The sequence below is a fragment of the Bombina bombina genome, chromosome 3 (assembly GCF_027579735.1).
Source record: "Bombina bombina isolate aBomBom1 chromosome 3, aBomBom1.pri, whole genome shotgun sequence".
NCBI lineage: Eukaryota > Metazoa > Chordata > Amphibia > Anura > Bombinatoridae > Bombina > Bombina bombina.
Window position 1 is genome coordinate 445969437 of NC_069501.1, and position 24996 is coordinate 445994432.

Sequence of the window (24996 nt, forward strand, 5' to 3'; positions counted from 1 at the left end):
TTAGTTAGTTTTTTTATTATTATTTATTTTATGGAGGAGGGAACCCTCTCCTCTCTCCCCCCCCCCATTTCAATTTTTAGGGCTTAAGAGTACAGGCTTGTGGGAGGAGTTGTGAGTGTTCTTTGGGTGGAGTCAGGAGCACTGTGGTTTTTCTGCAGTCTGTAGGCTCATGGTGGGACTAGTTTGAAAAGACAGTAGCCAGATGGGCAGTTTTTACCCTCCTCCTCAGTCCAAAGAGAATCTAAAAGAGTTAATCTATCCATCTATACCTCCTAAAAGGGACAGTTTACTCAAAAATGTTCTCCCCTTTAATTTCTTCCCAATGATCCACTTTACCTGCTGGAGTGTCTTAAATAGTTTACAAGTATTTCCATTACCCTTATATTGGCATTTGAAATAGTTTATTTAGCCTGTGGTATCCCCACCCATCCTGAAAGTTTTTGGCCACAAGGCCAAGCTGTATTAACACAGCCAGGAGAAGAAATTACACTCCCAGTGGGTTATAGAAGAGATAAGGTAATAAAATGTTAATTTTCCATTGTTCTCTCCAAGTATTGGTGATTAGTTTATGGACAGATATAAGATAAAGAAGCAGGTATATTTACGCAATGTGATAAAGTAATGAGATCTGATTATACCTACAAGCTCAACCCATTTTATTAGGTTGTGGCTTCAAAACACAAAATCAGCTAATTCATATACACAAATTTAACCTTAAAAAAGCAAATCTCATACATTTTATACTCTGCAGCGGGTAAAAAAGTAATTGGAAACACATGAAGGGAAACACAATTTTATAGTATACTTTCCCTTAAAAGAATGTCAGTGGATTGCACTACCCTAGAAACACCACTAAATGAATAATTATGACGCTCCAATATCTTTAGACAACAGTGAGATCAAAGCAATAGAATCACTTAGAACTCGTGTACTTGCGAACGTTTAATACATTTAGTGAAATTTTTAAAGTGTGCTGGTCATGGTCATACAAACAAAGTAAAAATAAATTATTTACATTGTGACTGAAAATAAATACTCCTCTCTGTGGTAATTTCAAAAAGTGTATGATTATAGGAGTTCCTGTGACTTTGTATGGACAAGAAATAATACACAAGTTTAATGTCCGATATAAATATTTAATACTATATAAACAAGAGTTATAACATATGCATAAAATATAAATTGATTTATAAATATTTGTTTTGTTAACTAGCTAAACACAATACCTTGCAGGACATCAATAAGAAAAAAAATTGTATTTATATTACTCTATCTATTTTTTTTTTGCTTAATTGATATCTTGTTTTTTTGCTTAAATGATATCTTGTAACAGTGAAACGGTGTCCAAGTAACCAACTATTTCATGACCATTATGTTAATTTCTTTTGTTTATTTCAAGCATTGACAAGTGCAGAAAATGGCAAAACAAATAAGTCCAGTACATTTAACCATAATGCCTTGCAGCAGTTGGGGAATATAAAAAAAACCCTCAGAAATCGAGCTTGAGAAAGGAGCAAGACCTCAGAAACGCGTTGCTCAATTCCATTAAGCAATGTAAACTTTGATCCAGAGGAGCAGGTGTAGGAAGGGGAAATACAACGATCTGTGTGTTTGGTATAGGCTAAATGCTATACATCCATAGCCGTTAAAAAGTAACTATCCCACACACTTCCAAGAATCACCTGAGCTCTATACAAAGGCTCTCTAAACAAAATATAAATTACAACAAGCTCTAAGGACATTTTACCACTACAGACATGTTTGTTGTGGACGCCTTGGTTTTCAAGCTGCCTGTAGACTTTTGGATTCCTTAAAAGCAGGAGTGCAAACAACCGGTGTAAGTACTAGAATACACCATTTCTTTAAACTCCTTACCGCCTGTAATGGGACCCACTGTCTCCTTTTGCCTCTAGATACAACTGCTGCTGGATTCTTTTGAGGCTTTGGCCTCTATTTATCAAGGTCTGTCGGACCTGATCCAACAGTGCGGATCAGGTCCGACAGACCTCGCTGAATACAGCGAGCTATACGCCGCCCCTTGCAGACTCGCGGCCAATGGGCCGCCAGCAGGGGGTGGTCAATCAACCCGGTCATACTCGATCGGGTTGATTTCCGGCGATGTCTGTCCGCCTGCTCATAGTCTTTGTGACCGCTGGTTCATAACTGCTGTTTCTGGCGAGCCTGCAGACTCGCCAGAAACACAGGGCATCAAGCTCCATTCGGAGCTTGATAAATATGCCCCTTTGGATTAAACTAAATTGCACAAAGAAGTTTTTGTCTAGCTGTATCTAGATTCTCTGTGTAACTACATTGTAACAATTGTAATATGTTTGTGCTTGAGTAACTCTTTATAATTTTTTCCGGAATATTTTGCTGTATTTTATGTAATAAATTGGCTTTCTTTTTAATTGTATTTTATGGTGTATTTGATATATATATTCAATGATTTTTAGTTTAAATAATTGAATGCTACACCGAATAGCTTACAGGGACTTATACTGTTTAGCAGGTTACTTATAGGTTGATAGAGACACCTCCTATTTTGTTAACCAGCGCTCCTCTTTGTGTTTGAATGTACAAGTGCAGAAAACAGCAGAATAAGTCCAGTACATTTAACCATAATGCCTTGCAGCAGTTGGGGAAAATAAAAAAACCCTCAGAAATCTTCAATGTGTTACATATTGCTTGTACAGTAACAGCTAAGAGTTTTGTATAAGTTACTATAGAAAAAGCCACTTCTTGAATTTTCACAAAATTAGAGGTTCCATGATGCAGGTGGATTTCTGGGTCCTTTTGGTTTTGCAAACCGCTTCCCAAAATCTAGAAAAAATTTAAAAATAAGTAAGGTATATGAGCTAAATCTGTACTTTATTTTGTTTGTTTGGGCACATGCATTTTCATCATAAAGCAATGTTTCAATCAATATTACATTGTGCTATGTAGAAATGGAACTTTCTACATATGTCATTTTTAAAGGAAAAAAATGTTGCTTTAAAATGTTGTTTTTTTAAAAGGGACATAAAATGTGTGCATTTCAAATTAAATTAGATGCAAGTTTGCAATATATAGGCAATTGCATGAATTGTCACTCTAGACCACTGGTTTTCAAACCTGTTCTCAGGCCTCCCTAACAGGCCACATTTTGAGGATATCTGTACTGGAACACAGGTGAAATAGCTGATTAGTAACCATGGTTATTTTACCTGCTCTCATCCAAGGTAATCCTGAAAATCTGGCCTGTTAGGAAGGCCCGAGGACAGGTTTGAAAACCATTGCTCTAGAGCACAACGTCTTAAACTTTTTTCATCTAGGACCCCTTAGAATTTGTTTTTGAGACCTACATTATTATAATACAGTCCAAAACAAATTATTATTTATTAGCATAAATAAGTACATTAAACTTTCATGGCCATTGCTAATCACTAATGGTTAGACTGTATAGACCTTCTATGTAGGCTTCTCCCCAGTGATGAGCAACGCCCATACATTTGAAGAGGTAACTAACTATGTACCTACCTCACTTTAAGCAAAATACAGAAAAAAGTTACTCATTCATTCATACACAAACACTCACTCATAAATACTCTCTCTCACACACACACTCATACACATGCATACAAACACTCACAGTACATTATCAAATCTTGCAGGAACCCCTAACATTTTTAAGGGACTCCCAGGGGCCCCAACCTCTAGTTTAAGAAGCACTGGTCTAGATAACCTGCTGCTGTCTTAAGTGTTGGTCTCATATTTTTCACCCACATATGTTCAGGAAACAAAATAAACCACAAGCTGTCAGTAAGACACAGGCCTCTAGTCTCTTTTTTAAATCTAAGGGAGAGAAAGTATCAGGACACTCTGAACCTATAACAGAGGAGGAGGCAGATTCGGACTCAGACTCCCACCCAGCGGCGGGGGATGCCACCCCAGTGACCAAAGCTGACCTCAAAATGCTTGTGTCTAAACAGGACATTAATGCCAATTGTGAAAAATTATGGGACAAGTTTGACAGTTTTCAAACTACAATCACCAACAATCTGGCTGAAATCAAATCCGACATCCTGGAACTAGGTATCCGAGTGGCGTCTATAGAAGAAAACGAGGCCTCTACTTCAGAGGAAATCACTGCCCTCAATCAACAAATTGCCTCCCAACAACACACGATATCTGATATAGACAAGATGGAGGATATCAAAAATATATTAAAGGGATCCCGGAGTTGATCTCTTCCTCTGAATTACCAATATACTTGTATCAACTATTCCAAGCTATCACCGGAGAAATTCCAAATGGAAAAAGCCCTCCGCTCGCTACGAGCAAAACCTAAAGATGAAGCACCACCAAGGGATGTGATTATTAAAATGTTTCAGTTTCCTGAAAAAGAAGTCATACTCTCAGCAGCCCAGTAAAATACGATGTTCAAATTCCAAGGATCAATCATCTAGTTCTATCAGGACCTCTGTTTGAGAACACTCCAGAGAAGAAGCATGCTGCGCCCATTCACCGCACTATTGAGGAAACACCAGCTCAATTATAGATGGACTTTCCCGTTTGGCCTCAATATCCAGCATGAAGGTAGATCCTCATCCTCAGACATTTCAGAAGTACCAGATGTTTGCTAGCACCTGCATCTGGAGAATTCTGACATGCACTCCACTTTACAGAACAACGAAGTACAGCAAAAGTGCTCTAAATCAAGTCAATCTCAGGGTCAGAAATGGTCCAGAGTAACTAAGAAAGGAACCAAGACTTGATAAATACAAAAATCATTTCTTTGAGAGTTCACTTGGTATTGAATTCTGAGTTGACTAGTAAAATTCGGTGTGGGGTTGGTGTCTTGTACGGACCCCACCATACTGGAAGATATTGAAAGCTTTTTGCTCTTAGATTTCGCTAGCCAAATTTCTAGATTACTAATGTGTTGGAGCCAGATAGAGAGGATTAAACTCCTACTATGACTGGCCCTGGCCATAGAGCTTTTCTAAATTTTTGCAAGGGGTCTAGAACTTTGGGGGCAGGAAACCTAGTGTGAAGTACTTGTAAGCTCCCGAACTATTGTATTTACAAAGACTGCAATATGGAAGGAGATACGACATATCTGAGCTACAAATATAAGTTTCAGGCATTCATGTTATACATTGTTATTAATTACTGGTTATAAGGCGAGGATGCACAATGCACACCCTTACTTTTTCTTGTTAACTTGGGTGGATGACACCTGTCATCTACCTGCATTTGGTTAAAACATTGTTCTTAGTTAAGTTATGTTTTCATAATTTTGTTTCATTGTCCAACTATGCTTGTATTTGTTTTAAAACCCAGAAGGAAGCTCAAGGTTGGCAGATCTGGGGGGTTTGGGTTTTTGATACAGGCCGGGGGTTCCCTGGGGGTTGGAACAAGGTGGTCATTGGCACTGGTAACATCAAGGTAGGCATATGATGAACCAATCTATACACCGTATATCACACAATGTTAGGGGTCTTAACACTGACACTAAACGCAGAACAGCAATGACCCAATATAACAGACTAAAAGTGAATCTAATATTCCTCCAGGAGACTCACTTTATTAACAAGATAATCCCTAAGTACTGGACTAAGCAGTTCCCCCAACATTAAAACTCCACAACAGACAGTAAGAAGAGAGGGGTCTCAGTATTAATCCATCACTCACTACACTTTGTCACAGACGAGGTGTTGGAGGACACAGAGGATAGGAACCTAATTATTAGAGGACGGATACAGAGGATGGAGATTACATTATGTAATATATATGCCCCAAATGAAAAGCAGAATATTTTTTAGCCATATATCTCAACTGCTCAATCGAGAATATTGCGTGGGGGGGATTTTAATTTACCTATACAGATTGCTGGGGCAGATAGCTCCTCCAGGCTAACCCATAAACAAAGACATCACAACATGATGGTCAAATCAATTGGAGAAGCCTTATCAGCCCATTATATTATAGACTCTTGGGAATCACTATATGGCAAAACTAATGACTACACATACTACTCTTTTGCACACAAGACGTACTCTAAGCTAGATTATATTTTTCTAAGCCAAGTATTGATACCTAATTTACAATCTTCATTTATATATGCTTGTGCGTGGTATGACCACTCCATAGTCAGCATTAAAGTGGCAGGGATTTTTGGTCACAAAGGTACCCGTTCATAGACATACAATCCAAATATACTTAAAAACCCATTAACGCAGGAATCTATCTTAAAAGCATTAACTAAATATTGGGATATAAATGTAGACTCTACTATTAATCCACTAAACTCTTGGGCAGCACATAAACCTTTTATCAGAGGCCTTCTTATAAAGGCTAAAGCTATACACATTCAAAACATCAGCTCAAAAACAGATGAGTTACAAAAAGATATAGATGACTTGACGAAACAACACCAACAGACATCTTCTACAACAGCATTTAAGCTACTTCAATTAAAACGACGAGAACTGTCCGAGCTCATGACTGCATCCTCAATAAGGGCTTCCCAGAGACTGAAAGCCCACTATTTTATATACTCTAATAAGCCGGATAGATTCTTAGCTCACAAATTACAAGAGAGAATAAGATCCTTCTCTATTTCCACTCTGAAGACTCAAGACGGATCACTCACATCTAACCCACAGGAGATAGCGGGGAGTTTTGCGCACTATTATCAAATGTTATACAATGGTAAAAAAACTAATCCGGCAGAACACATTAGTAAACTTAAAACACAGTTTTTGGAGATGGCCCAATTACCCATACAAAATAGTGAAGCATTAGGGGATCTAAACGCAGAAATAACAGCAAGGGATGTTATGAATGCAATTAAAAATCTTAAACCACGCAAGGCAGCAGGCCCCGATGGGTTCCCTGGGGAATATTATCAACTGTTTAGGGTAGCTCTAGTGCCACATCTGATTAAATTTTGCAACGATATTATGCTGGGCCACGACATCCACCCTGGCATCTTGAGAGCTAAAATTGTGGTCATCCCCAAACTTGGAAAGAATCCAAAACTGTGTCAAAGTTACCGCCCTATTTCCTTGATCAACTAAGATATAAAGATCTTTACTAAAATTCTTGCCAATAGGTTAAAGATACATCACCCCTCCCTGATTCATCCCAATCAAGTTGGATTTATCCAAGACAGAGAGGTACCTGATAATATACGAAAGACTGTAGACTTGGCAGACCATTTGGGGAGGACGAACACACCTTCTCTGCTTCTAGCTTTGGATGCCGAGAAGGTGTTTGATAGGGTAGACTGGAATTAAATATTTGGGGTGTTGGAGCGGTTTGGCATAAGTGGTCCCTTTGTGAAAGCTAACAGAAACATTTACTCTCTACCCTCAGCCACTATAACAGCAGCGGGATACCAATCAAAACCCATAGATATTCGGGGTGGAACTAGACAGGGATGTCCCCTCTCCCCACTGTTATTTGCCTTATGCATCGAGCCTTTGGCGGCTAAGATTAGGAATTCCCCAGATATACATGGAGTCAAATTGAAACGTAATGAATATAAACTTTTGCTATTTGCGGATGATATCCTTCTTACCTTAACGAAACCTCTTATATCTTTGCCAAATTTATATAACACTCTACAAGAGTTTTCAGATATTTCAGGATATAAGATTAACCTGGACAAATGCGAAGGATTACCAATAGCTTTCCCCAGACACACCCGAAAGTTAATTGAAACAAATTTTACCTTTACCTGGGCAAAAAAAGACGATCCAGTATTTGGGGGTTAAACTATCTCATGACTACAAGAATTATATAGAGAATTAGGTTGGACTTGAGTAGATGGAAAAGTAAACAATTCTCGTGGTATAGACATTTCTCAGCCATTAAGATGACTATACTCCCGAAGTTACTGTACATTTTCAGGGCCTTGTCAATTAGGGTGCCTGCACCAGACTTACACAGACTACAACAGGATCTGACAAGCTTTTTAAGGGCCAATAAAATAGCCAGAATAGCTTCAAAGACACTGCAACAGCACAAACAGGTGGGAGGAGTGGGAGTACCGAACCTGTTGGAGTATTATCAAGCAGCAAGGCTAGCTCAAGAAGTATTATTGACTAAAAACTCGGGGGGTATTATTTGGACTGTTTTAGAGGCAGAACTAGGGGGACATACCAGTCCAGCTGATATATTTTGGGACTTGACTCCGGGGCATACTAGCCATACAACTGAACTATCAACTACCAAGGAGACACTACAGATTTGGACAGCTTTGACTAGATCCCTTCATTTGTTACCAGGGGACTTGATAGCCAGACCGGTCAAGACTCTGGTTACAAGAGCATTCCATAATCAACTAGGGAAATGGGAGAATAAGGGGCTAGATAGGGTGGCAGACATTTTGGAGGCTGGGAAGATTATATCGTATACCCGGATTCAGGAGGGATTAATCCCCCACAAACTACAATGGTTTCTATATTTACAAGTATCTTCAGCAATACATAGATATTTACGACTTCCCCTTTCAAGACGGTTAACTATACTAGAGCAATTTATTGGTACCAAGACTAGGGATAAGATAAGAGAATGATCTCACAACTGTATTTGGCTATACAAAAGAATAGATACAATTCCAGAACTCCGCTGGTTGAAAAATGGGAAAAAGATTTAGGCAAAGAACTCCTGTTAGAGGATTGGATTGCCATTGTTCAAGATTCCAGTAGAGGTCTAATCAGAGCGGACTTCAAAGAAAACTGTATTAAGACGCATTAAGTGGTATCTGACCCCTGTTAATTTGGTCAAGGTTATCTTCTCTATTAAGTACAATATTATCTGAAAAAAATAATCCTTTCAATGGCACATGCTCTCTTAAATTAATGCATTCCATTATATAACTCAGCCATAAACACGCTTATTAGAATACTGTGTACAGCTACCAGAATATGTGTGGCCAAGTACTGGAAGGTGGGAGTACCTACATGGACCGAGATAATGGAAAAAATTAGAACTACATACACCATGTCGGAGCATGCCTCATGGATACAGGGTACAAATGCTAATTTTCATAAGATATGGTTTTACTGGAATTTGAGGGAAACATTAGAAAGATTGGTGGGGGATCTAAACTTTCCTAGATATCATGACCCTGGGGGGGATGTGAGTAGGACTAAGGTGGGGATGGGACCGGCCGCTCCCAGCATAGCCTGACAAAAGCTTTTTCATCAGGTAAATTTACTGCTATTACTTCCTACAGCAAGCAAATATCAACGTACATGACAGGCAAGTATGTGGTTTGGACAATTAGTGTTATTATTATTGTTTAAATTTGCTCAGTGTTTTCTTTTCCCTATGTATTTCTTATTGTCATGAGGTTATATATGTAACAGGGTGTAAAGAGGCGTAGTAATAATGGACAATAACATGACGAGACCCAGTTCTCAGCATTTTAGGGATTCCTGAAATCAAAGATATGAAATATTCAGTTCTCAAATAGATAAATAATAGGATGCGTTGATACATGAGACTAGACTGTGGCATACTAGTTGCTATTTTAGGTTTACTGATGCTGTTGTGAACTTGATGACGTTATACTAAAGGGAAATAATAAAAATTATTTCAGCTAAAAGACAAGGATTACAATAATAAATATCAGTCAAACTTTTGGGACCCTTTGGAGGAGACATATTTTAGATTTTTGAGCTAGTTTTCCTTCAGAAAAAAATCAAGAACCATAGAAAACTTTTAGTCTCACTGCCTGAACGCTTCTATCCAGTATATAACTTATGCTATGTAAACTTTTTCACATACTTTTTCATTTGGTATGGACATAAAATAAAAACTTACTGAAATTCAGAAATGAAAGTGCATTGCTTGATTGTGATGATTCTGACTGTTTTGCTGGACTGCATATATCTAAACAAGAAAAAAGGAAATACTTTAAATAATAAACTGATATCTTGCTTTACCTTTTTATATTCTGTTCAAACATTACTATGATCTATATACTGTAGGTCTTGTGATGAGTTCCACAGCCATGGAACTACTCTGGTATACTATATACATGATTTTGGGGTGGTTTAAAAGCAATTGATAATAAGGGTACATAGAAATTTACTATACAGTATAATTACTGTACAGTCTATATGTTTGTTAACTAAATTAGTTGTGGATTCATACATTCATGGAGTTATAATAATATAAATGATCAAATGTGGCATAAGACCATTAATAAGGTAATGTATTTAAAATAGTATTAAGCTTCAATGCTTTTAGATTGCAAGCTGTTTGGGATAGGACTTCACATTAATTTTCTCAATATAATTCCCAGTATGATGTTTAGTTATGCATGGTAAATTTAATTTACTTTCATTATTCATTTTGCCTGCTTTTAAAGGAAGTGATCATGCAGAACTCTGGACTAGAAAACAATAAGAACAGAACATTTTACTAGCCGGGTGGCATTATGAAGTAGCCGGGTGGGGGCAGTGTAATATTTTGGATATGTGATTCTACTCAAAGCGCCAATGGGCACCTATAGGCCTGGAAAAGGTGAGACCCAGCTCTCACCAAAATCAAAAATGAACTACAAAGGGAGGGCTTTCCAGGCGCCAACTGACGGAGGCTAGGTGTGTTAAAACAGGCAATTTATTATACAATTTATTACAATAAAAACAATAATGTCATGGATCCATGGTACAAAAATTATACAATATCACAATAATACAATTTGGAACTTTTTTCCTGTCCTGACCCCAAATCCACCGGAGTGGATAGTCCACACTGTTTATATTGCGATTAATTGTATTATTATGATATTGTATAATTTTTGGATCCATGACAATAATACAATTAATCGCAATGAAACAATAAAAGTCTAAAAACAATATATTACAATTGTGCAATGTTCCTTGTAAACGTAGCACTAAGTGTATCCGATAAACAGTGTGGACTATCCACTCCGGTGGATTTGGGGTCAGGACAGGAAAAAAGTTCCAAATTGTATTATTGTGATATTGTATAATTTTTGTACCATGGATCCATGACATTATTGTTTTTATTGTAATAAATTGTATAATAAATTGCCTGTTTTAACACACCTAGCCTCCGTCAGTTGGCGCCTGGAAAGCCCTCCCTTTGCAGTGTAATATTTTCTAATATTATATACATTTCTGCTATCCAAAGCACAAATGAATTGCATAATTTAACATAAATGTATTTAATGATAATTTTTGCTATAGATTTTTGTAATTTTTTTTTTAATACTGGCTAATTTTAGCTTAATATTGGCTAAGATTTTAGCCAGTGGTCAGTAAAATCAGCCAGGTGGTGCACCTGCTTAAAAGGTCCTGGGGAGAACACTAGCGCTGCGGAATCTGTTGGCGCTCTACAAATAACCGATAATAATAATAATAATAATAATAACACTAAGGGCAAAATTACAAGTCGCGCGGTATGGTTTTTCCACACACAATATGGTCTTTTCGCAATCAATTTCCATTGTGCAGGTATTACAAGTCTTGAGAAATCGTGATTTACACAACAATCCTTTCCGCGCTTGAAGAGCTGTAGTTAATGGGATATCCAGCAAAAATTGTAAACCACATGGGTGCATTTCGGTATTGAAAAGAAGCAATTTTGTAATATACATGTATTAGCAAAATGCTTCTAATAAAAGCTATAGCTGTTTCAAAAGTGTATTTAAGTATGCACCGGGCACTAGCATTTTAAACACAACACTTGTTCAGAGAGCCTACGGTGCTTGTACCAACTGGTAATTACTCAATTTGTTAACTGGTGACATGATACAAGCCCCACTTATGATCTGACCAGCTGCATTATTTAACATGTGGGTGCAGTGAAAATATCTAGCTATGCTTCACATGCACGTGCAAAGAAAAATGTTAACACCAAAACAGTTATAACTCTTAATAGAAGCATTTTTGCCAATACATGTATGTTGCAAATATGTTTTTATTCAAAGATGCAATAAATCTATATGCATTTATATTTTGACTGGAATGTCCCTTTAAGTTTTCCACAACACAAAAGTTTCACAAAACACTTAAAAAATATATTACAAAGTACAGTTACACTCATATTAACACTGTCTATTAAAAATAAATGTTAAAAAATAATGCACACAAAAGATAGGAGATCTCGGGTGTTGGAAAAAAAAGGTGACACAGGGATTTTACATTGACATACAGTATCTCACAAAAGTGAGTACACCCCTCACATTTTTGTAAATATTTTATACCTTTTCATGTTACAACACTAAAGAAATGACACTTTGCTACAATGTAAAGTAGTGAGTGTACAGCCTGTATAACAGTGTAAATTTGCTGTCCCCTCAAAAGAACTCAACACACAGCCATTAATGTCTAAACCGTTGGCAACAAAAGTTAGTACACCCCTAAGTGGAAATGTCCAAATTGGGCCCAAAGTGCCAATATTTTGTGTGGCCACCATTATTTTCCAGCACTGCCTTAACCCTCTTGGGCATGGAGTTCACCAGAGCTTCACAGGTTGCCACTGGAGTCCTCTTCCACTCCTCCATGATGACATCACAGAGTTGGTGGATGTTCCTTCCTTCCATTTGAGGATGCCCCACAGATGCTCAATAGGGTTTAGGTCTGGAGACATGCTTGGCCAGTCCATCACCTTTAACCCTCAGCTTCTTTAGCACGGCAGTGGGAAATCTTGGAGGTGTGTTTTGGGTCGTTAGCATGTTGGAATACTGCCCTGCGGCCCAGTCTCCAAAAGGAGGGGATCATACTCTGCTTCAGTATGTCACAGTACATGTTGTTATGGTTCCCTCAATGAACTGTAGCTCCCCAGTGCCGGCAGCACTCATGCAGGCCCAGACCATAACACTCCCACCACCATGCTTGACTGTAGGCAAGACACACTTGTCTTTGTACTCCTCACCTGGTTGCCGCCAGGCACGCTTGACACCATTTGAACCAAATAAGTTTATCTTGGTCTCATTGGTCCACAGGACATGGTCCCAGTGATCCATGTCCTTAGTCTGCTTGTCTTCAGCAAACTGTTTGCGGGCTTTATTGTGCATTATCTTTAGAAGAGGCTTCATTCTGGGGCGACAGCCATGCGGACCAATTTGATGCAGTGTGCCGTGTATTTTCTGAGCATGGACAGGCTGACCCCCCACCCCTTCAACCTCTGCAGCAATGCTGGCAGCACACATACGTCTATTTTCCAAAGACAACCTCTGGATATGACACTGAGCATGTGCACTCAACTTCTTTGGTCGACCATGGCGTGGCCTGTTCTGAGTAGAACCTGTCCTGTGAAACCGCTGTATGGTCTTGCCCACCGTGCTGCAGCTCAGTTTCAGGGTCTTGGCAATCTTCTTATAGCATATGCCATCTTTATGTAGAGCTACAATTTTTTTTTCCAGATCCTCAGAGAGTTCTTTGCCATGAGGTGCCATGTTGAACTTCCAGTGACCAGTATGAGAGAGTGTGAGAGAGCGATAACACCAAATGTAACACTCCTGCTCCCCATTCACACCTGAGACCTTGTAACACTAACGAGTCGCATGACACCAGGGAGGGAAAATGGCTAATTGGGCCCAATTTGGACATTTCCACTTAGGGGTGCACTCACTTTTGTTGCCAATGGTTTAGACATTAATGGCTGTGTGTTGAATTATTTTGAGGGGACAGCAAATTTACACTGTTATACAGGCTGTACACTCACTACTTTACATTGTAGCAAAGTGTCATTTCTTCAGTGTTGTCACATGAAAAGGTATAAAATATATTAAAAAATGTGAGGGGTGTACTCACTTTTGTGAGATACTGTACGTACACATACATAAACATGGATTTATATGTTTAGGGATATGTTTAACTATGGAGATAATGAAAATATTTTTCATTATAATCTTATGCACATTAAACAATATCTGAGAGGGATTTTCAAAGAGATATTATCACGTATAAATCTCCAGATATATATATATATATATATATATATATATATATATATATATATAATGTTAATTATCTAAAAGAGTGCTTGATTCCCTATCTTTTTTCCATGGTTCATTTATTAAGATGTTCCATTTCTTTTCTTATAGTCTTTGATAATATATTCATATACATCTCGCTATAAATACTGTAAATATATCAGTCCAAAAATCATCACATATATAGAGAAATATTTATTCAGAAATAAATAGAACATATTCCTTTACGAAAACATTCTCGCAATATGAAATATTCGTATTTTCATGTACACTTTTCGAGAAGAAAACATGGGCTTTGCGCTACAGAGGGTTTTAGTGTTTTTTTTCTGTTTGTCTTCAATATTGACTTCTATGGGGGAATACGTGAATGCGCACACGATTTGGCTGTTTGGATTAGGCGGCTTAAAATAAGTTATTTTGCAACTTGTAATAGCTGTGCAATCCCAAATGTGAAAAAGCCATAACACGTGCTGTTTTGTTCTTTTTGCATTACATACAAAAATGTAATATTAGAGAACATTAATCCACACCTAAAACGGGTATTTAGAAGAATTGTTTCATAAAGCAATTTGTATAGATAAACAATGTAAGCCAAGATAGGAGAGTGACTTATTTTCTCTCTGAGGTGTTGCTGTATGATGTCACTGTGCACTTAGCACTTTACATTACTAATAAACTTTACATTACTAATATTGATAACTTACTTTTTTTCACATTCCGTAACATTTTTAGACTCTGAGGGGGAAAAAAACAGAGTTATATATTATTATTTATTTTTTTTTATTTTTATTTTTTTTATTTTTTTTGTATATCTTTTTTATTATTTCAAGCACAGAGTACATTACAGGGCATAAGCCATATCAAAAAAATTCCATGGATACAACAGAGAATTTCCAGTCAGTCATGATACAGGAGAAGAAAAAAAAGAGAAACCCTTCCATTAATTAAAATTAAATAAACATTATTTATACAGTGTATTAAACTTGTCGTGTAATCCTATCCTATAATCTTCATGTACTCTTGTGCTGCAATTCCTACTAAACTTAAAAGTAAAAAAAAAAAAAAAAAAAGGGGGAGAGAAAAAGAAAAGAGAGAAAAAGAAAGAGAGAGAGAAAAAAAAAAAAAAAAAAAAAGGCAGCAAAAAAAAAAAGAAAAACGAACAAAGCAAAAGCCAAACAAGGGGAGGGAGGGAAGGAAATCCTGCTTATACCCATTTGCTTCGAATTATATTATTGATACCATGCAAAAGGAAAGATGTTGTTTAGAACTAAAGTTCCAAAAAAATCTGAATTATGGAAGCATTTTGTTAGGGAGTATTGTATATTACTAGGTTGTTCTAAAATTAAAGTAAGCCATTTATCAAAGAAAGCTCGAATCTGACTATCAAGCAATGCGTTCGTATTTACTAGTTCGAAAGAGATTTGTGATATCATTGCCTGTTTAAACACTGTCGGCTAGATTTGGAGTTTGGCGGTAAAAGGGCTGTTAACGCTCCGCGGGTTTTTTTCTGGCCGCACCATAAATTTAACTCTGGTATCGAGAGTTCAAACAAATGCTGCGTTAGGCTCCAAAAAAGGAGCGTAGAGCATTTTTACCGCAAATACAACTCTCGATACCAGAGTTGCTTACGGACGCGGCCGGCCTCAAAAACGTGCTCGTGCACGATTCTCCCATAGGAAACAATGGGGCTGTTTGAGCTGAAAAAAAACCTAACACCTGCAAAAAAGCAGCGTTCAGCTCCTAACGCAGCCCCATTGTTTCCTATGGGGAAACACTTCCTACGTCTGCACCTAACACCCTAACATGTACCCCGAGTCTAAACACCCCTAACCTTACACTTATTAACCCCTAATCTGCCGCCCCCGCTATCGCTGACCCCTGCATTACACTTTTAACCCCTAATCTGCCGCTCCGTAAACCGCCGCCACCTACGTTATCCCTATGTACCCCTAATCTGCTGCCCTAACATCGCCGACCCCTATGTTATATTTATTAACCCCTAATCTGCCCCCCACAACGTCGCCGACACCTACCTACACTTATTAACCCCTAATCTGCCGACCGGACCTGAGCGCTACTATAATAAAGTTATTAACCCCTAATCCGCCTCACTAACCCTATCATAAATAGTATTAACCCCTAATCTGCCCTCCCTAACATCGCCGACACCTACCTTCAATTATTAACCCCTAATCTGCCGACCGGAGCTCACCGCTATTCTAATAAATGTATTAACCCCTAAAGCTAAGTCTAACCCTAACACTAACACCCCCCTAAGTTAAATATAATTTTTATCTAACGAAATAAATTAACTCTTATTAAATAAATGATTCCTATTTAAAGCTAAATACTTACCTGTAAAATAAATCCTAATATAGCTACAATATAAATTACATTTATATTATAGCTATTTTAGGATTAATATTTATTTTACAGGCAACTTTGTAATTATTTTAACCAGGTACAATAGCTATTAAATAGTTAAGAACTATTTAATAGTTACCTAGTTAAAATAATTACAAATTTACCTGTAAAATAAATCCTAACCTAAGTTATAATTAAACCTAACACTACCCTATCAATAAAATAATTAAATAAACTACCTACAATTACCTACAATTAACCTAACACTACACTATCAATAAATTAATTAAACACAATTGCTACAAATAAATACAATTAAATAAACTATCTAAAGTACAAAAAATAAAAAAGAACTAAGTTACAGAAAATAAAAAAATATTTACAAACATAAGAAAAATATTACAACAATTTTAAACTAATTACACCTACTCTAAGCCCCCTAATAAAATAACAAAGACCCCCAAAATAAAAAATTCCCTACCCTATTCTAAAATACAAAAATTACAAGCTCTTTTACCTTACCAGCCCTGAACAGGGCCCTTTGCGGGGCATGCCCCAAGAATTTCAGCTCTTTTGCCTGTAAAAAAAAAACATACAATACCCCCCCCCCCAACATTACAACCCACCACCCACATACCCCTAATCTAACCCAAACCCCCCTTAAATAAACCTAACACTAAGCCCCTGATGATCTTCCTACCTTGTCTTCACCATGCCAGGTTCACCGATCCGTCCTGGCTCCAAGATCTTCATCCAACCCAAGCGGGGGTTGGCGATCCATAATCCGGTGCTCCAAAGTCTTCCTCCTATCCGGCAAGAAGAGGACATCCGGACCGGCAAACATCTTCTCCAAGCGGCATCTTCTATGTTCTTCCATCCGATGACGACCGGCTCCATCTTGAAGACCTCCAGCGCGGATCCATCCTCTTCTTCCGACGACTAGACGACGAATGACGGTTCCTTTAAGGGACGTCATCCAAGATGGCGTCCCTCGAATTCCGATTGGCTGATAGGATTCTATCAGCCAATCGGAATTAAGGTAGGAATTTTCTGATTGGCTGATGGAATCAGCCAATCAGAATCAAGTTCAATCCGATTGGCTGATCCAATCAGCCAATCAGATTGAGCTCGCATTGTATTGGCTGTTCCGATCAGCCAATAGAATGCGAGCTCAATCTGATTGGCTGATTGGATCAGCCAATCGGATTGAACTTGATTCTGATTGGCTGATTCCATCAGCCAATCAGAAAATTCCTACCTTAATTCCGATTGGCTGATAGAATCCTATCAGCCAATCGGAATTCGAGGGACGCCATCTTGGATGACGTCCCTTAAAGGAACCGTCATTCGTCGTCTAGTCGTCGGAAGAAGAGGATGGATCCGCGCTGGAGGTCTTCAAGATGGAGCCGGTCGTCATCGGATGGAAGAACATAGAAGATGCCGCTTGGAGAAGATGTTTGCCGGTCCGGATGTCCTCTTCTTGCCGGATAGGAGGAAGACTTTGGAGCACCGGATTATGGATCGCCAACCCCCGCTTGGGTTGGATGAAGATGTTGGAGCCAGGACGGATCGGTGAACCTGGCATGGTGAAGACAAGGTAGGAAGATCATCAGGGGCTTAGTGTTAGGTTTATTTAAGGGGGGTTTGGGTTAGATTAGGGGTATGTGGGTGGTGGGTTGTAATGTTGGGGGGGGGGTATTGTATGTTTTTTTTTACAGGCAAAAGAGCTGAAATTCTTGGGGCATGCCCCGCAAAGGGCCCTGTTCAGGGCTGGTAAGGTAAAAGAGCTTGTAATTTTTGTATTTTAGAATAGGGTAGGGAATTTTTTATTTTGGGGGTCTTTGTTATTTTATTAGGGGGCTTAGAGTAGGTGTAATTAGTTTAAAATTGTTGTAATATTTTTCTTATGTTTGTAAATATTTTTTTATTTTCTGTAACTTAGTTCTTTTTTATTTTTTGTACTTTAGATAGTTTATTTAATTTTATTTATTTGTAGCAATTGTGTTTAATTAATTTATTGATAGTGTAGTGTTAGGTTAATTGTAGGTAATTGTAGGTAGTTTATTTAATTATTTTATTGATAGGGTAGTGTTAGGTTTAATTATATCTTAGGTTAGGATTTATTTTACAGGTAAATTTGTAATTATTTTAACTAGGTAACTATTAAATAGTTCTTAACTCTTTAATAGCTATTGTACCTGGTTAAAATAAATACAAAGTTACCTGTAAAATAAATATTAATCCTAAAATAGCTATAATATAAATGTAATTTATATTGTAGCTATATTAGGATTTATTTTACAGGTAAGTATTTAGCTTTAAATAGGAATCATTTATTTAATAAGAGTTAATTTATTTCGTTAGATAAAAATTATATTTAACTTAGGGGGGTGTTAGTGTTAGGGTTAGACTTAGCTTTAGGGGTTAATACATTTATTAGAATAGCGGTGAGCTCCGGTCGGCAGATTAGGGGTTAATAATTGAAGGTAGGTGTCGGCGATGTTAGGGAGGGCAGATTAGGGGTTAATACAATTTATGATAGGGTTAGTGAGGCGGATTAGGGGTTAAGAACTTTATTATAGTAGCGCTCAGGTCCGCTCGGCAGATTAGGGGTTAATAAGTGTAGGTAGGTGTCGGCGACGTTGTGGGGGGCAGATTAGGGGTTAATAAATATAACATAGGGGTCGGCGATGTTAGGGGCAGAAGATTAGGGGTACATAGGGATAACGTAGGTGGCGGCGATTTGCGGTCGGAAGATTAGGGGTTAATTATTTTAAGTAGCTTGCGGCGACGTTGTGTGGGGCAAGTTAGGGGTTAATAAATATAATATAGGGGTCGGCGGGGTTAGGGGCAGCAGATTAGGGGTACATAAGTATAACGTAGGTGGCGGTCGGCAGATTAGGGGTTAAAAATTTTAATCGAGTGGCGGCGATGTGGGGGGACCTCGGTTTAGGGGTACATAGGTAGTTTATGGGTGTTAGTGTAGTTTAGGGTACAGTAGTTAAGAGCTTTATGAACCGGCGTTAGCCAGAAAGCTCTTAACTCCTGCTTTTTTCAGGCGGCTGGAATCTTGTCGTTAGAGCTCTAACGCTCACTGCAGAAACGACTCTAAATACCAGCGTTAGAAAGATCCCATTGAAAATATAGGCTACGCAAATGGCGTAGGGGGATCTGCGGTATGGAAAAGTCGCGGCTGTAAAGTGAGCGTTAGACCCTTTAATCACTGACTCCAAATACCAGCGGGCGGCCAAAACCAGCGTTAGGAGCCTCTAACGCTGGTTTTGACGGCTACCGCCGAACTCTAAATCTAGGCCTGTGAATGGAGGGGCAGTCTTCTTCTTCCAGCAGCGAAGAATTAAGTTGCGGCCCAGTAAAATTGCTGTATCTACTATTTTATAGGATTTTATAATGGTCTCATCGGTTAAAAAGAAGATTTGATATATATCTAAAGTAATATTCTTTTGTAGGATCTTAGTTAGCCAGTATGAGACTTTATCCCAAAATTGTCGAATTTTAGGGCAGAGCCATATACAGTGTAAAAGATCAGCATTTGATTTCTTACATTTGTCACACTCGGCGCCGGTATTATGCGGCGACCATTTAGCCAGTATTTTCGGCGTAATATATGAATTATTGATTATCTTAATATGGGATTCTTTCCAAGAAGTAGGTATTTTAGCCTCTCTTACCCGTCGTATACTAGTTTTGATCTTTTCCAGAGTTATCTCTTGAAAATGGAAGCGCCAGGAGTCGACTAAAGCCTCCAACACCAATTGTCCTTGTTTGGACATTAAAATGTTGTATATCAGTGAAATGGTGTGAATGCTATTTTTGTGTAGGATAATATAATCTTTAAGCTCACCAAATTTAGCGTAGTCTTGACTAATATCTGGAAATCCATTAATAAAATGCCTAACCTGTAAGTAAGCAAAGAAATTATAATTTGGTAAGTTGTATTGATGAGAGATAGTTTCGAACGTTCTAACTTTGCAGTCATCGTCGAGTAATTGCGCAACAAAAATCAGACCTTTCTCTTCCCATTTTCTGAAGACATCAGACGTAAGCCCTGGTGGGAACAAGTTATTGCCTCTAATAGGTAAATATGAAGATACGTGGTAGTCTATGTCTAGGGCAATACATAGTTTTTGCCAAGCTAGTACCACGTTATGAATTGCCAACACTTTTTTAATATATGGTGGTAACTGGGCCGCTGGGCAGTGAATAATAGCTTTGAGTGAAAGAGGAGTGACCAAATGGTTTTCAATTTGTTGGTTTGTAAAGTAGTTAGTATCTGTGACCCAATCAACAGCAAAACGTGCCAATATAGCAATATTATACCACTTTATATCAGGGAGGGCAAGTCCTCCAAATTCTGATAGCTGATGGAGTTTTATTCGAGATAAATAATGTCTTTTCCTACTCCAGACAAAGGACAAGCAGTGTTTATAGAATAGCCTTACATCTTTATTAGAGACAAAAAGAGGGAGACTTTGGAGAAAATATATTAATTGTGGAAAGAGGACGGTTTTAATTAACATGATTCTGGCTGAGACAGAGATAGGAAACGAGGTCCATCTATTCATCTTTTCATAAGCCTTCAAAAAAAAGGTAGACAAGTTATCCTTGTACCAGAGCCCAGGATCTTTATGCAAATTAATTCCTAGATATTTTATATTATCTGTGGCCTGGAAAGGATGTTCTTGATAGCTATCTTCCTGTTGCTGAATCCACATAATTTCGGATTTGCTCAGGTTCAGTTTATATCCCGAGAAGGAACTAAATTGTTTTACAATTTTCAATACAAGAGGGATAGTTAGTTTAGTGTTTTGTAAGAAGAGCAATAGATCATCCGCATATAATGATAACACGATCCGCTGACCTCCAATTTCTATACCTTGGATAGTGTCTCTTAATAGGATTGCCAAAGGTTCTATGGCGATGTTAAATAAAAGAGGCGATAGAGGACAACCCTGTCTCGTCCCCTTGTAAATCCGAAATCTAGGGGTTGGAATACCATTGACTAATATATACGAAGTAGGGGAATTGTAGATAGATTTAACCAACGAGAGAAAATTTCCGCTAAAGCCAAATTTTCCAAGCGCGGTATATAAGTGATCCCATATTACTGAGTCAAAAGCTTTCTCGGCGTCGGCTGTTAACATTGCATAATCCTGATTTTTACTGTGTTTATCATGCTGTCTATTGAGCCAGAGATGTTCTAAGATAGTGGTAACACGTCTAATATTTCTAATCGAGGATCTTCCTGGCATAAAGCCCGTTTGATCCTCGTGTATTATTTGCCCAATTTCTAGTTTAAGTCTTTTGGCCATTATTGAAGTAAGTAGTTTATAATCTACGTTCAAAAGCGATATAGGCCTATATGAAGCTAGATCCAGGGGGTCTTTATCTTTTTTAAGGATTAATGTAACAGCCAACGCCAAGAAATGCTCAGACATAGGCTTCCCTACCAAGAAGTAATCGTTAAATAGTTTAGTCAGGATAGGCGTAAGATCCTTTCGCATGATCTTGTAGAACTCTGCCGAAAGTTGATCAGGGCCGGGGGCCTTGTTAGTTTTAGTGGAGTCAACTGCCGCGGCTACTTCCTCTTCAGTGATAGGGCTGTTTAATGCTTCCGAAAAAGATGAGGAAATTTTAGGAGTTGTAACCCTACTCCAAAAAGAGTTTTTATTTTCAAAACTGAACTCACTTGGCGCATAGATGTTCTGATAGTATTTATGGAAGACTTCTTTAATCTCTGATGGATCCGTGTATCTTACCTGTCCCTCTCTAATAGCTTCAATTGTGTTAGCTTTTTTCCTAGCTTTATTTAAACTGGCCAAGAACTTGGCTGATCTGCCAAATTGTCCGCTATACTTCGCATTTATTCGAATATCTTCCCGTAAGGTTTTTTCTTTAAAAAAGAGATCACGCTCTTGTTTCGCCTTCTGATACCTATCCCATGCAAATTTAGAGTTGTTATTAATGTAGGATTTATAGGCGTTACTAAGTTGGTTAGCCAACTGTAGTTCTCGAGCGTTAAGTTGCTTTTTCCTTTTCACCATGTACGCCTTGATTTCACCTTTGAGATATGCTTTCGCCGCTTCCCAGTATATCTCAGTTTTCTCTAAGTAGCCTATATTAAATTCTTGATAGTCTCGCCATTTTTTACTCAGCCAATAGGAGAATTTTTTGTCTTGCACCAATTGATTAGGAAAATAGAAATTATTCACTGGGTTGGCCACTGTATTTTTGGTATATATACCTAGAGAGATAATAGCGTGATCAGATATAACTATATCAGCGATTTGGACATCAACCTCCATCGCTAGCATAGGACTGGAAACCAAAAAGAAATCTATCCTGAGAGCGCTCTATATGACTTGGATTCACAAGAAAATGTTCTCGAGTCCGGGTGCTTAATGCGCCAGATATCGTGGACTTTTAGACTATTACAAACCTGTCGGAATATCTTAGCCTTAGTACTAGAAAATTTAGAAGTGTTTGGAGTACATCTGTCCAAGAGAGTTGGAATCAAATTAAAATCTCCTACCAAAATTAAATTTTGTCCTATATATTGCGATAAGTGCATAGAGATTTGGTTCCAGAACTCTACGTCCACCTGGTTTGGACCATATATATTACAAAAAATATATTTAGTGTCTCCTATCTCGATCTCAGCCAGCAGCCATCTGTCCTCCTTGTCAAACACATGTTTCAGTAACTTAAAAGACAAATTTTTGTTGAACAATATGGCCACCCCTCTTTTCCTCTTGTTACACGCGGAAGCAATTATATGTCCAACCCATTTTGATTTAAGTTTATTGACTTCTGCAGCTTTAATATGCGTTTCCTGTAAAAAGACGAGATCAGGGTTATACCTGCTTAATTGCTTAAGAATCAGCTTCCTTTTAATGGGGGAAGTTATTCCCCCAATATTCCAAGAGACGCACTTAAGCATATCTTCTAATTCCTATAATAAAATCATGTGTGAGGCAATATGGCAGGAAAAGGGGGGGGAGAGAGGAAAGAGAGAAAAAAAAAAAAAACCCAAAAAATAAAATAATTTAACTATCAATAGACAACATCGCATGAGACCCAACAGTATGTTGACCCTTTAAATAAACTTCCTCCTCATAGCTTAATATTTAAGCCAATGCAAAATTGCCTAGCTTCCTGCTCATTAAGTAGAGTATGCAAAGTATCTTCTTCTTCTATTATTATTCTTGCTGGATAAATTAGCCTAGCCTTATGTCCAGCGTTGATTAGCTTAGTGCAATAGGGCGCCATGACCTTCCTGCTTTGGGAGGTTTGCTGGAATAATCCTGAAAAATCAAGATTTTGGCCTCCCCTATTTGCACTGAGCCAGCTTTCCTATACAGTCGCAAAAGTGTCATTTTGTCCTGATAATTTTGAAATTTGATCATGATCGCTCTATGGTAAGTCTTTCCATTTATTACTTTCTTATATGGGCCAATTCTATGTGCTCTTTCTATCAATACGGGAGTGTTATGTTGTTGCAAACCCAAAATCACGGGGAGAGAGATAGAAGAGAAGTGTAGCAGATCAGAAAACTCGCTGGACTCCGGGAGTCCTACTACCTTTAAGTTATTGCGATGGGAACGATCTTCAAGATCTGTTATCCGCCCTTGTAAAAATTTGATTTGTTTAGTCTGTTCTGATAGTTGAGAGGCTTGACCACTTAAAATATCCTCTGTTTCAGATACTCTGTTCTCAACCTCGTTAAGTCTATTAGAGAAATGTCTAATCTCAGTGGTGAGATTAGCCATCTGGGACTGTAACAGTTCAAATTGGGGGAGAAATATTTCTGACAACTGGTTTACTAATGGTTGTATATCAGTATTAGGAGGAGCCTTCTCTTTAACTATTTCGGGTACAGTGTCTGATATGCGGTTCTTCTTATCTCTTTGTTTAACTGGCATGTTTGGTGAGTTAAGTTTGGGAACCGAAAGATATCTGTCCATAAATAATAATCACTTCCTCCCCTGGTGTGCACAAAAAAAAAGAAAAAAAAAAGTGCAGTGCAAGGTGAGAGATCAAAAAACCCCACTAATAATACAATAACTTAGTGGAGAGAGTGAAAACTATGAGCGTGGATTCCTCGTGAAGAGAGAAAAAAAAAAAATTAATAACTTAGTCTAAGACGCCTTTACATGTGAATGCGTTGTTGGCTGAAGCAATAGTTCAGCAAAGTGGACCCAGTGATAAAGTGAATACAATATAGGGGGAGGAAAATCACTCAGATTATTTAGGTGCAGCCATTTGGTACACAAACAAGAAAGCTATAATAAAGAAAGAGATATCTCAATAGACGTATCTAACAGAGCCAATATATGATATAGTTATAAATAGTGCTTAAATACCAAGCCGATGGAAGTTTCTGGAAAAAAAAAAAAGGAAAGCACTATACAATCAGTGTTGACTTCCCTTATAAAAATTTTGTATCCTAGTGTATGTCACCCATAGAAATTTGTGTTAGTACCTAGACAATAATATACTCAAGTTCCAAGCAAATACTGGCTGACTGTTTGGCAATAACCTATATGAAATATAGAAAACAGGACAAAAGTAACTGCAATGCCTGAACTTACACAAACTGGTTAATTATCAGCAAGATATGTACACAGCAGTTATAGCAGTGCCACAGAATT

General features: G+C 37.9%; 1 protein-coding gene across 1 annotated transcript in view; it reads right to left on the minus strand.

Annotated features, from left to right (window-relative positions):
• Positions 1 to 1115: 1115 nt before the first annotated feature.
• Positions 1116 to 24996, minus strand: part of LOC128652383 (tyrosine-protein phosphatase non-receptor type 22-like) — a 180430-nt gene continuing 156549 nt past the window's right edge. Inside the window, exons 21-23 of the mRNA XM_053705321.1 lie at positions 14668 to 14698; positions 9817 to 9885; positions 1116 to 2820 (exon numbers count right to left, since the gene is read on the minus strand). Of these exons, the coding sequence (XP_053561296.1) occupies positions 2756 to 2820; positions 9817 to 9885; positions 14668 to 14698 (165 nt within the window). The 3' untranslated portion in view covers positions 1116 to 2755. The remainder of the gene's footprint in view (positions 2821 to 9816; positions 9886 to 14667; positions 14699 to 24996) is intronic.